The 13118-nt window shown below is 40.7% G+C and overlaps 1 protein-coding gene across 1 annotated transcript in view; it reads right to left on the bottom strand.

Annotated features, from left to right (window-relative positions):
* EML6 (EMAP like 6) overlaps positions 1–13118 on the bottom strand; it is a 264754-nt gene that overhangs the window by 60993 nt on the left and 190643 nt on the right. The window contains exons 18-23 of the mRNA XM_063078051.1: positions 12397–12599; positions 10399–10510; positions 10017–10144; positions 5526–5667; positions 2466–2618; positions 2157–2288 (exon numbers count right to left, since the gene is read on the bottom strand). Of these exons, the coding sequence (XP_062934121.1) occupies positions 2157–2288; positions 2466–2618; positions 5526–5667; positions 10017–10144; positions 10399–10510; positions 12397–12599 (870 nt within the window). The remainder of the gene's footprint in view (positions 1–2156; positions 2289–2465; positions 2619–5525; positions 5668–10016; positions 10145–10398; positions 10511–12396; positions 12600–13118) is intronic.

Here is a 13118-nt window from a genome sequence, read left to right as displayed (position 1 = left end):
AGACAGAAAGTAGAATTGTGGTTGCCAAGGGCTGGGGGAATGGAGAGTTACTGTTTAATGAGTACAGAATTTCAGTTTTACAGGATGAAAAGAATTCTGGAGACAGATGGCAGTGATGGCTGCACAGCAATGTGAATGTACTCAATACCACTGAACTGCATACTTAAAAGTGGTTAAGATAGTAAATTTTATGTTATGTATATTTTACCACTACTAAAAATAATTTTTAAAAAATCCTCCCAATCAAAACTCACTCTTCATATATCCCATTTTCTCTGGGCCCTTCACTCACTAATATAAGTAATAATGGGTTTTAATCCCCTAATAGTCATTGTGAAATCATTGGGATTTCACATATTGTATCAGGTGGTAGTGTGCGTGTGTGTGTGCGTGTGTGTGTGTGGATTCTAAATAAGACTCACCATACTCTATTCTACCTAGTGAGAGACTAAATAGAGGGAAGGGGCTTGAGAAGCAGCTGCTTCTATCTTCTTGGCCTCACCAAGTGTTAGATGACTCTCAGGCAGTCAAGTGTCCTGCCTTGTCACAAATGCTAGTGACACCCTTGGCATCATGCCGGCCAGCACTACCCTGACGTGAAAGTGAAAGGGACTTATCTGATCTCCCTTTGCCCTTGTTGGGACTTGTGCCTCTTTTACAATAAATTGCATGATTTCCCCACCCCCCCAATCTATTGCACTGTATAAAACCTCTGCAGGTGGTAAAGCTGAAATCAAGTCCAAATTACAGTTCAGTAAGTACAGTTACAACTAAATACCTGCCTGGCAGAACTACAGCCAAGCCCCAGTCTATGGCTACTACTTCAAGAAATACTTGAAATAAAATGTTCTGGCATATCTGAAATAACCTCTTTCTGGTTAAGGACCTCATCATCTCTTCCTCCTGGTTGATACTAGCTGCTTTTCAACTCCAAGATGGTAGAGAACTCCCCCTCTAAATCCCTTGGAATGAACTAGTGCTGACTGATAAAGTGCACTGTTAAACTTCCCAGCATGAGTCAAAGCTCCTTTACACTCTGTCCAGTTTGCCCCCATGTTCCCGTCCCATTGCACCCCATCCCTCAGCATTACTCACTATTTCTTAAACATCTCTCTGTCCCTCCCACCTCTACATCTTCACATACCATGTTCCTTTTGCCTGGAATGGGCTGCCCTGACTTTGATATCTGGCAAATTTCTGCTCATTTTTCAAGATCCATTCCAAAAGCCACTCTTTCTATAGACTCTCCTGGGAGCTCTCTTCTCAGGGGACACAATGGGCTTGGTGATTCTCCACCACAGTGGGCAATAACTTCTTTGAAAGCGGGGCCCTACCCATTCTTAAGTGCCTGCTCTAGACTCTGAAAATCAGCCAAGTCTCTGTGATAGGATTTAAAAGCGACACACCCCACAGCACTGATGTACGTAATGCTCACCATTGCCCCTGTAATTCACCAGTTTTCATTCCAGTGCCTTGCCCAGTTTGTGCTCTTGTATCACTTAAGCACAAGTATGTTTCACTCACTGAATTATACATTCCGCAGAGAGGAGGAATCATGTCCTACTCACTTCTAGATCCTCCATATTTTCTGGCTTAAGACTTTGCACATGACAGAAGATAGATCTATTGAATAAATAGTTAAATCCTCATGGCATTGGTGCGTGTGACTTGGAGGAGGTAGCGGTTAGTTTGGGAGTTTTGGAAAGCAGAGAAACTTTAGGCAAGCTAAATGTAGCTTTCTGCCTCTGCTGAAGAATGAAAATTGCTTGACACTTTTTGGGCAGTTCTCTAGGAGGTAGAACTTTGGTCGGAGGAAGGAAAGCATTAAGGAGGAGCAGACCCAAGGCAAGCACATAGCATGCCCAACCAGAAAGTGAGGTGGTGGCTTGCTATGTAACAGAAGGCATCATGTATTGTCAACTGTCTTAAAACTTCATGGCTTGAATTTTAATAATGATGATGATAATAATAACAAAAAGATGGAAAAATACTCCAAATGTTAACAGCAGTTGCTTCTGGGTTGTAAAATTACTGTCATTTATATTGTTGTGAGTCCCTCTCTAAAACTCAACTACCATTCTCCCTGGAAACAATACATGAATGAACATTGATTTTTTTCAAAACGGAAGTTATATTTTAAAAGCCACATACTTTACCTCTAGAGTCCCAGTCAATATGTGTAATATAACTAGAAGCACCTTTACAGATGCCAACCCTTTTGCTTGTAAGTACGTTGTAAATATCCACAAAGTTATCATGGGATGCCACGGCAAGGTATTTTCCTGTATCTATAAAGAAAAATGTGCAGTTAACACCAAAACATTTTATATGGGAATTTGCTTCCAGGAACTTAGTATTTTAAAGTAGGGAAATGGCCAAGGAAATGTTTAAAGTGGTTCATTCTTATAATTTTTTTTTTGTCCCAAGACTGTGGTATTTTAAAAAATATCTGCTATCATCTTCACCTTTTGAAAATTTAATATCAGAGATCATTTCTTTTCTGTGATGAAAGGAGACCATATCTTCAACAGTGTCAGCATTTACGACCAGGAAACTGCCATCATTCAAGCCAACTGCTAAGGCTTTCCCATCAGGGGAAAAGGCACAACACCTACCACCTACAAAAGAATCCACAGAGAACACTGCTATTATCCAGCACATTACTGTCAAAGCAAACCAAACGAAGAGATGGAGGAATAGGCGTGTGTGCATTATGCCTAAACATGTGATTGTGTCTGTAAATTAACATCACACTTCGGAGAACTAAAACTTCATAACTGAAAACATCTCTTCTCCCCAAATCCAAGGACAATGATCATAATGTCAAAAATACATTTTCAATTTATGTGAGGTTTATCCATTCATTTCTTAGTATCTGAATACCTAGGGTTTTCAAAAGACAAGTGGGGTTGAGTGGGGGAAAGGAACAGAGGATTAATATAAACAGTATCTTTGCTTCTAAGAAAAGAGGTAATACTTAAAAATGGGAGTCCTGTAATAAAATTTCTAGAAATCATTGTTTCGATATCATGCCTCACTTACAAGCTTGCTTTAAAGAAACTTGTTCTACTTTTAGTCACTTGAATCCCCTGATCCACGGATCATAATGTGTAATTCTAGAAGTGAAAGATTTCGTTCCTGCCTCTTCTGTCATGGGAAGAATAAAATATGTGGCAACATTCTCTCAAGGGGTTTCTATAAAACTAATCTATACTAGCATGATGGTGCTGCATGAGCAATGTTTTCTACTGCTTTGTAGGGGCACTGGAAGACATTTCTGAAGGAGGAATATGGACTTTGTGAGGGCATGTTTAACAGGAAGCCTATTTAAGCATATACCCACCGCTTTACCACCATTCTTACTGTGAAGACTTTGGTAAGCACAGCCCCAGGGATAGAACAGTCATGACTTGTGCTAAGGCATTTCAAACTGAGCTTCTGTACAAATGACTCTGTCACTGTTCATGATATGCTGAAAACTATGTTCATACCAATAACTTTAGATTGGTTCATCTAAATTATCTTCATTCATTCACTCACTTAGCATTTATTTTTCTACTGTGAGTCAGACATGGTGCTAGTACTGAGAGGATAAAAAGAGGAGCCTGCCCTTGGGGAGAGTCATCAAGATTAGGTTAACCATAATTTATTATACAAACCAGGACAATTCTGAGAGTGAAAAGGAGAGCTATCAATAATTATGCCAGGACAACAGGGGTCAACTGGGTCGAATGGTCATCTTTATCTGAGATGTGTCAATAGTTGTTCTTTTGAATTAATTTTTAACACAGGGAATAAAGTCCATTCACCGACATTTAAGTTCTCCACAATGAGGACCTGGTCTATCATTTCTCCAATATAAATTAGTGGCCAAAATGATTCTTGTAGTGGTTAAGAGCATGGGCTTTGGACTCAGACCTGGTTGGAACCTTGGCTTCAGCAATTATCAGGAGTACAGTACAAAGAGAGGCAACGTGGCAGGGGTGACAGTGTCAAGCATTGGCCATAGGTGTGTGCTCTCTGGAGCCACACGGCTTGGGTTTGAATTCAGTTCCATTACTTCCTAGCTGTGTAACTTCAGGAAAAACTCTTTAAGTTCCCTGTGCCTCAGTTTCCTAACCTGTAAGTGGTAATAATAACGGCCTTAGTCAGTGGGTTCCTTTGAAGACTAAATGTGAAATGCCAGCACAGTCTCTGGCTTGTGATTCTGTTACTACTGTCTAGACACCTTTTTTCATTTTATTCCCCTAGAATTCACTCCCCAAGTCTCTCTGCTTATAAAACTACTCAGTGCAAATATTTTAGAGACAGACCCAATCTCATCCTTTCCTGTCTTGAGAACATTCATAGAACCATTCAGACCCAGCTCTCATGTCATCTCCCTAATGAGGTGGCCTCAAGCAGTAGGTCTCCTCTGAGCCTCCACGGCATCTTGCTTGTGCCAGATATCTTCAGTTTAGTCCTTCTACACCTGCCATTCACCCTTCTCCCACCCCACTCCATGCCTGAAGCTAGCCTGTGTGGACTACAGCCATGGGCTCCCTTGCCTTCTGGTTTCTGGTTGGGTTTGGCCAAGGGGGAGCATGGGCAGGAGGCTGGAGGGACAGAGAAATGGAGGAAGGACAGGGAGGTTAGGGTATTTATTCCTAGCTACCTCCTGCAGAGTCATGGCATGCTGGCTGAGTCTCTGGGCTGATGGTCACAACTCCTTTCAGGCTACTCTCACACAGCCCTCACTTTGAAGGTTGCAGCAATCACTCCCTCCGCTTGCCCCTTCAGGCCCAGGGTTGGTAATAGAACTTGCTGTTACTAGCTGCACAGCTCTCACTATCCCTGCTCATTTCCTTACACCCTCCCCACCCCTTTATAAATAGTCCTATTTTTAGACTCCCCTCAAATTACCCCATTTGAATGGATCATCTGTTGCTGGGACTCTGTTCGAATCTTGTCTATCTCTGACACTAGAGATGAGATCATTCATCTTGGGATCCCCAGTGCCTGACACACAGAAGCGACTCAATAAATGTTTGCTGAATTTGTACTTCTTGGTATTTTTCTTAGTTCTAGTGCATATAGGTATTCAATACATATTTACTCATTTCTTGATATTAAGTACTATTTTTCTACAAAACTGACCTTTGTTTTTCAGTAATAAACTTAGTTCTGAAGACTATTAGTCATATAAATAAATAGCATTCTTTACGAGCTGCATGTTTCAACTGATTCACACAGCTCTCAATGGGAAGAGGAAGGACATATTGCCCCCAGGTGGCAAATGTCTGTGCAGTGCAAGGAAAATGAAGTGAATGATAGAGCTGGGCACCACTGGATCAGGCCAGCCTTCTGGAATAATTCTACATGTGCTTAGTTATGACTGTAGTGACAAACACTGAATTCCTGTAGCCTAGCATATTTGGGGTATATAGCAGGTGCTCTCACTAGATATTAGTTGAATGAATGAATGAGTCCAACACACTCTGTTGCTTGTAAACACTTTTGCAGATGTGCAAGGTGGTGTTATGTACCTTTTTTGAGTTTCCGTACTGCCAGCATACGATGCTGGGAGGATAATTCCCAGATCCGAAGCGTTTTATCATCACTCACTGTTGCACAGATGGGCAGGAGCGGGTGAGCTGCCAACCCCCACACTTCTCCTTCCATGTGCCCCTGCGGGAGAAGAAACAGGGCAATGTCAACTCAGCTCATGCTTTTTGGCTAGCCCGTCTGCAGCCTGTGCTGCATGGTTAGCCTGCAAGTACCCCAAAATGGTTCAAATATGAATAAACAGTTTGAGCTTCCATGAACTAAAATGATTACACTGAATACTTTTTTCCCTTGAACTTGAATCTAAAGCTGGGCCTACATGATGCTAAATTATTCATTTAGAAAGCAAGATATGGATTCACTGCTTATTGGTTTTGTTTATATGATGCTAAACACCTTCCCATTTGGAAACATCCAGGTGAATAGTGAAATGCCCTCATTTTACCTTATAGTTTGATACTGAAGAAACACAGTATATATCTGCCTCCTAATAAAACAGCTTGACCACAATGACACAAACCATTTCCTTTAATAAAATCATTTCTAAAAGATGTAGGTACCACCTGTCTCTGTCAGTGGAGTTGGACAGCAATATTCTTGTTATTCGTGCAATTTTAGTCTTTTGGATATGTAGCATTTGGCAGAACAAAAATAAAGAGAGCCAATTTTTTATTTCAAGTGTCCTGGGTATAGCTCAGGTTCAGCATTTGTTCACAAATCGGTCTATCTATGTCTATCAACAATAAATATTAGAAAATGAAAGTGCTTAATATGCACTGGACCAATTCTGCATACCTATATCTTATCACGAACACACTTGACTGGCTTAGGAGAATAACTGAGATAAAACAGCATTTTGAAAAATGAACACTGAACAGGGAGAAAATGAATTTGAGTCCTATAATTTATCACTCAACAAAGCAGTGTAAAGAGATTAGTGCTACAGAGCAATAAAACCAACCAGACCAGATTGTTTACTGAATTTCTGTTTTCAGCAGCTAATTATAAAGAGGCTTTCATTAGTAAAGCAAAAAGCAAGACCATACACAAGCATCTGAAAGGTGTTTGTGGCTGGAATGCTTTGGGGAACAGGTGGCTTTCCAAAGAGAAATTGGATGATTAATTTCACTGGGAAAGGAATTTGGCAGGAAATGCAAAGTTCCAAATACGGTTGACATTCAAATATCTGAGACGATGAGGGTTTAAAGGGTGTAGACATTGTTATTGAATTATTGGATTTAGTGGCACCTTTTATCCCCAGTTTTCTATTTTTCTTCTCTTCAGAAGCCTCCTACCCCCACAGCCATGGTCAAGGATGGGTCAGGTAACAACGCCCCCCCCAGACTCTCTCAGGCTGGCTCTGCTTAAAGCTCTTCTTTTGTACGTTTTACTTGAGGGCAGGGTTGTGGGGCTCTGAGATCCTTTCAAACCACTGCCTCATACTGATTGCAAAATTATATTTTGTTAATCTGCTATGATTATTTTATTTTGAGGTTTTTTTTGTTTTGTTTTATTGGTGGATGGTATGGGGTTCTGAACCCTTGACCTTGGTGTTATAAGACCATGCTCTAACCAACTGAGCTAACCGGCCAGCCCTAACATGATTATTTTATTTCGTGTAAAACACAGCAATGGACAGTGAGCAAGACAGGCTGGAAGCACCCAAGTAGCCCAAGGAAATGGCTTAGGATCTTACTTTTTCAACTGATTACCCATGAAGCTGATCATAAACAGCTGCACAAATAAGACATGATTATATTCAAAGTACATACAATGAGAAATTTCATAACTCACCATAGCCACTTCCCTCCCCCAACTTAGCTTTCCCTCTTTTACAAAATAAGCAATCCATTCCAACCGTGATTGGATTATCAAGCCACTGAAACTGGAAAAGTGGTTCTGAAGTCTTCCCACCGCAGGATAAGTTGATGGTCTCAGTCAGGCTGCCTCTGCGGTTCCTTAACTTTCCCCTCAGTGTCAATCCTCTCTCAGAACAGGACTCTGAGGCCCGAGAGAGCAGGAAGTCCTAATTCCATTGTGGACACCACACAGCACAGGGAAGACCTTGGCAGGAGCCCAACCAACACTAACTGAACCCAACTACTGAGTTCTATCTAGGAGGAAACAACAAATGAGAGTAGGACACAGAAGAGGACAGGAAAAGAACAGTGCACATGTAAGGTGAGAAGACGGTGGTGACTGACATCTGGTCTGAAGGTTCTGCACTGCTTGCCTGCAGTATCCGGGATAGGAGAACTGTGGGGAAGGGCCGGGGGTAGTGAAAAGAAAGGGCTCTGGTATCTGACAAACGTTGGTTTGAATCCCAGCTCTGCAGTTCTTAGCATGTGGCCATGGGCAATTTACTAGGCCTTGGGTCCCTCATCTATAAAACAATTTCAACTGAGCAAATCTGTTGTGAAGGTGAGAGAGAAGTTTTATACAAGAGTATTGCCTGATACATAGTAGGTGCTCAATAAAATGGTAGCTGTGGTTATTTTATTAGAGAAACAGAAACAAATATAGGAAAGAATAGAATTGTAAAGAAACAAAAATAAAAGCCTTTATTGTCAAGTTTAAAATACATTTAAACAAAATTACCTCAATTATAACATAATAACTTTTTGAAATTAGAAAACTTAGAGTTTAAATCTTACAGCATTGTTTAAATCATAGTATAAATCTTCCAAAGTATTTATCAATATAGCATATATGCAAACAATTTAAGCTCTCAAATATTTGAGGATTAAAAAGAAGTAAACACTTACTTTTTAATAAAATTAAAAGAAGCTATGGCCAGAAAGAAAAAGAAATTAGTTTGGAAGGAAACAACAAAAGAGTAAACAGCTGGAGAACAAAGTTACACGTCAAGCATCTCCAGCTCAGTTTTCCATCCGGGCTTCCTGGACCAATCAGCCATAGAACTTTGGAGGTTTGTTTTTAATACAAATCAAAAAACAAACAAACAAAAAAATCACAGATTCTCTTTCAGGATATCCAGTGTGGGGCTTGGGAACATGCATTTTTAATGCTTCCCTTGAAGCATTCTGAGCCATGGTGTGTGTGCAGGCCTGTTCCCAGGATGCAACAATTCCAAGGGACCCTCTCAGTGGGACTTTGGAGTTCACTCCTGACACAGCAACCCTGCAGGTGTGAATCAGCTCAGGGGAAGGAGGCAAAGCTCCTCCGCTAGACCCACAGAAGGCCCAAAGCTCCTATCATCAGCACATCTTTGTTTTGCTCCAACTTCTGAACACACACCCTTCACCCTCAGCACGCCCCTTCCACCATAAGTAAGGCCTATCCCTCACCCAACTGGGCAGGACTCCCTCTTCCCTCCACATCCTACCATTCCCCTCCATGTGAGGCTGTATCATTTTTTTGCTCTTTGAAGATTTGGTTATCGTGTATTTTAATACCATTTTACCTAATAATGATTCTTGAAGTGAGAGGGAGGGTAAGGAAAATGTAACGTGTTTATGGTAAGCAAGGCTGCGAGCAGAGTGAGGTGCACAATCTGAAGAGGCACTCGTACGTTTGGTGCATGGGAGCAGATAACTTGTCTCATTTGTCTTATGATTGACAGATCCAGAGAAAACACCTAAGGAGCCTCATCCACAGTTAGACCTGATTTTGATGGTAAGACTCTGGACTTTGAGCAGATCCAGTAATGGGATAAGGTTTTTAGGGGCCTTGGGAGGAGGGTCAAGAATTTTATATGTAGTAGGGACATGAATAATGGTGGCCAGAGGGCGGACTATGATGGACAGGCTCTTGAGGTGACCCTCGTGATCCTCCTGGCTACACGCTCTTGAGTAATCACCTCCCTTTGAGTATGGTATGACCTGTGGCTTGTTTCTAACCATTAGAATATGACAAAGGTGATGGAGTGTTCATGATGACATGCATGTCATGGTATGATTATCTTACATAAGATCGTGGTGTCTATTTCTTACATAAGATCATGGTGTCTATTTTTTTCTCTTTCTCACTGGCTTTGAGGAAGCAAGCAGCCCTGTTGGGGAACCCCATGTGGTAAAGAGCTGTGGGCAGCCTCTAGGAGCTGAGGGTGGCCTCTGGCCAACAGCCAGTGAGAAACAAAGCCCTCAGTCACACTACCACAGGGAACAGAAATTTGCCAACATCCCGAGTGAGCTTGGAAGCAGATCCTTCCTCAGCTGAGCCTCAGGTGAGACCATACCCTGGCCTTTATTGCAACCTTGAGAAACCCTAACAGGAGGTACTCAGTTAAGCTGTGCTCAGGCTCCTGACCTGCAGAAACTGTGAGATGATACATGTGTGTTGCTGTGCTAAGTTTGTGACAATGTGTTGCATAGCAATAGGTAACTAATACGGCTGGCACAACCCCGAGAGTGAGAACCTCTTTAACTTTCTGAACCCTAAGCAAGCCCTTGCCTTGCCCCAGTCCCAGCCCTGATGTGAACTGTGGGTTAGAATATGTACAAACACAGTACCTGAACAAGCAGCGTCATTGGGCCACTCTTATCGATTTCCAGAATCTCTCCATTTTTTGTTCCCACCAGGATATGTCCATGTCCCAAAGTGATGGCACGAATTGAAGGGTTATCCTCCAAAAGCAAGCCTGGGGTGGGAAAATATTGTATTTAATAGAACAAAAACAACAAAAAAGAATGATGATTAGTATAAATTTGATTTTTATAGTTCCAAAGAACTAGGTACTAGAAAATCATCCTTGACATTTCTATCAGGGGCTGAGAGCTCTGAATGTAGAAAGAAGAGAGATGAGTGATGTGGTAATGGTTCTCCAAGAACTTCAGTACTATCATATCCATCCCTGTGAACAGAAAGATTTCTATTGCATATTTGGGAGTGCACCTTTTGAGCTCGTTGACAACGCTGCTCTTTTGATGGCATAAGTCTTCAAGCATCTTTCAAACATATCATCCCAGAGCTCCACAATTCCATCCTTTCCACCTGTTACAAAGCCCTGTGAAGGCACACATGGCAAGTATTATATACACCTCAAAATGACCAATTATCCACTTGGCCCCAACAGGATTCCCCCTTGGGTAAAGCAGCTTTGTGTATGTTTAATTCCTAAACATACAAGATGGAAAAATCTGGTGATAGCATTCTCTGTATAACATTTTCTGAAATTATCTCTCCCCTACTTCTCTAGGAGAATTAAGCACGTCCTTGTTGTATGTCCACTGCACTTGCCTCAGACCATGGGTCGGCACCTTACACACTGGATTGTGGATGGCTAGGTCTGTGCCCAGTCCCCCAACTCTGGGACGGGACTAGCCTCAAAACCCAGCAGAGTTTCTGGTGTCTCATATACTCCTACCAAATGGATTGGAATTAATATCACATTTAAAAATGATTGTCAAATATTTAAAAATTAAATGGTTACTTCCAGGAGAAAACATCATGGTTTATTATTGAGTAACTTAAGTACTTCATATAATAAAACTATCCCGATATTTTGTTCAGTAAACATCAATTTCCACAATAACTAAAATCCAGATTAATTTTCACAAAAGCTGGAAAGTAAAAAGCTTAACATATTGGATAGTTTTTTCTACTGAACAATTATCTTTATTCTTGTTCTAAGCTTATGATTTCTTGGTTTTACCAGTTTTCATTTCTGGCAATTTATCACGTATACCAACTGTTCTCACAAGAGTTTTTTTCTTTTTTTAAGAAAATACTGAGTAATTCATTGTTTTCTCAGAAACTCTTAATTTAATGCATTTTAAGAAAAGCTCACAAGGAAATAATATTTTGAAATTTATTACATTAAATATCCTTATTCTTACAAAATTCAGACCAGGGTGATTCAATCCCCAAATTAAATTTAAATGCAGTATATTATATTGTGATATCCTTGACTTCCCCCACGCTATTGCAGCTTAACTTACCAAACAACAAAAGAGCTTGAACAAGACATACCCCATCAACTTCTAGGCCTACAGAAATTCTGCATTTTGCTTTAATCTTTTCTAACATTTGTGATTTAATCAAAAACAAACTTGCCAGTAAAAAAAAAAAAATAAGATTAACCACTAAAACAACCATTATAATTATACATCTGATAAAAACCTATTTTTGTAGTGGGAACAACACATTTACCTGGGGACAGGTAAATGAAAGACAAGGCTTGGTTTAGGTAGGTGTGTTGGGTGGCTTAGACTGGAGGTCAGAGAGCACAGATGAACTGGTAAAACCAGCAGACTGGAAGTGAATGGAGAAGTTGGTATTTGCTGGCATGTTGCTTGAAGAAAACGTTTTAATAGCACTGAAGATAAGTGTAATCTTTGTAAAGGAACACTGCAAGGCAGATGGACAGACCAGGACAGAGATAAGCTGAGTGGAAACATGGCTGCTGAAGAGACTTCACTCTGACACTCTTGTTAAAGCTGAACCTGTCTATGCAGGAGCAAACTGGTTATGAACATAACTTTAGGTCAAAACAAATCCATGTGTGGGACAGTAACTAAGCACTTGGCACTTTCAGGTATCTGCTCTTTTGTCACTGAGGAGGAAGACCATGCTGCAATATATCTCAGGACTCCTCTGCTGCTGAGTATCCATTTTTATCCCAACACTTCTTAAGGGACTCTTAGGAGCGAGAGCCAGTAATAGCAAGTATGAAAAAAGAGGAGAGAAAGTGCATGGAAACAGTGATACATGAAAGAAATTATGAAAATGTTTGTGCTCCCCTCTGTCTTCCCTTGAGCTTCGTGACACCTGCTTCCTAATTCAGGCAGAACTGCTTTTAGATACAGGCACCCTCTTGGTGGGTCTTCTCAAGACTACTTGATAATTTCAGAAAGCTGATGAGGAAAATGAATTCTGTAAAACATACCATACCTTATCCAATGCATACATAGCAAACACAGGCCCATCATGAGCTTTCACTGTCTTTAGTAGTAGGATATCTTTCCATATAAAAATATCACCAGTGGCTGCTCCTGAAAACACCAGATCTTCCATTCGCCCATAAGAAACACACATCATTGTTTCCAATTTTCCGACACTTCCAAAAATTCCTCTTTTAGAGGTGAAGCCCCCACCTGGAGTGGACCAAAATTATCTATTACTCTTTTAAAAAATTAATACCTCTTATGAACATGTAGAATGATCTTCAATGAAAAACCCGGTGTGTCTACATTATGTGCATACATAAAAATTGCAAAGAACATTATACACAAAAATATTATAAGAGAGTTTCTCATTTGCTCATTCATTAATTCAGTGTTTATTGAATCCCTACTCTGTGGCAGGCACAATGCTCAAGGCTGGGGATAGAAAGATGAAAAGAATTCTGCCTTCAAGGAACTTAGGGTCTGGCTGGAGAGAGGACTCAATGTGTATCTCAGTCCAAGACATACATCTAACCAAGGCTCAGGGCAAGTCTGTGCCAGCCAGAGGAAGGGATAACTGAGTGTGCAAGGGAGAGAGGGAAGTCTTCATGAACATGCACCAAACGGAACAAAAACAGTACCAACTATAAATGGAAAATTTAAACATGTTCTACATGCTCTGTCTCAATTTTTATCACTGTGATTTTGGGTGATAATGAATTGTTTAGG

The sequence above is a fragment of the Cynocephalus volans genome, chromosome 14 (assembly GCF_027409185.1).
Source record: "Cynocephalus volans isolate mCynVol1 chromosome 14, mCynVol1.pri, whole genome shotgun sequence".
NCBI classification, from domain to species: Eukaryota; Metazoa; Chordata; class Mammalia; order Dermoptera; family Cynocephalidae; genus Cynocephalus; species Cynocephalus volans.
The sequence above is the reverse complement of the archived record's forward strand: the minus strand, read 5'-3'. Positions and strand labels throughout refer to the sequence as shown.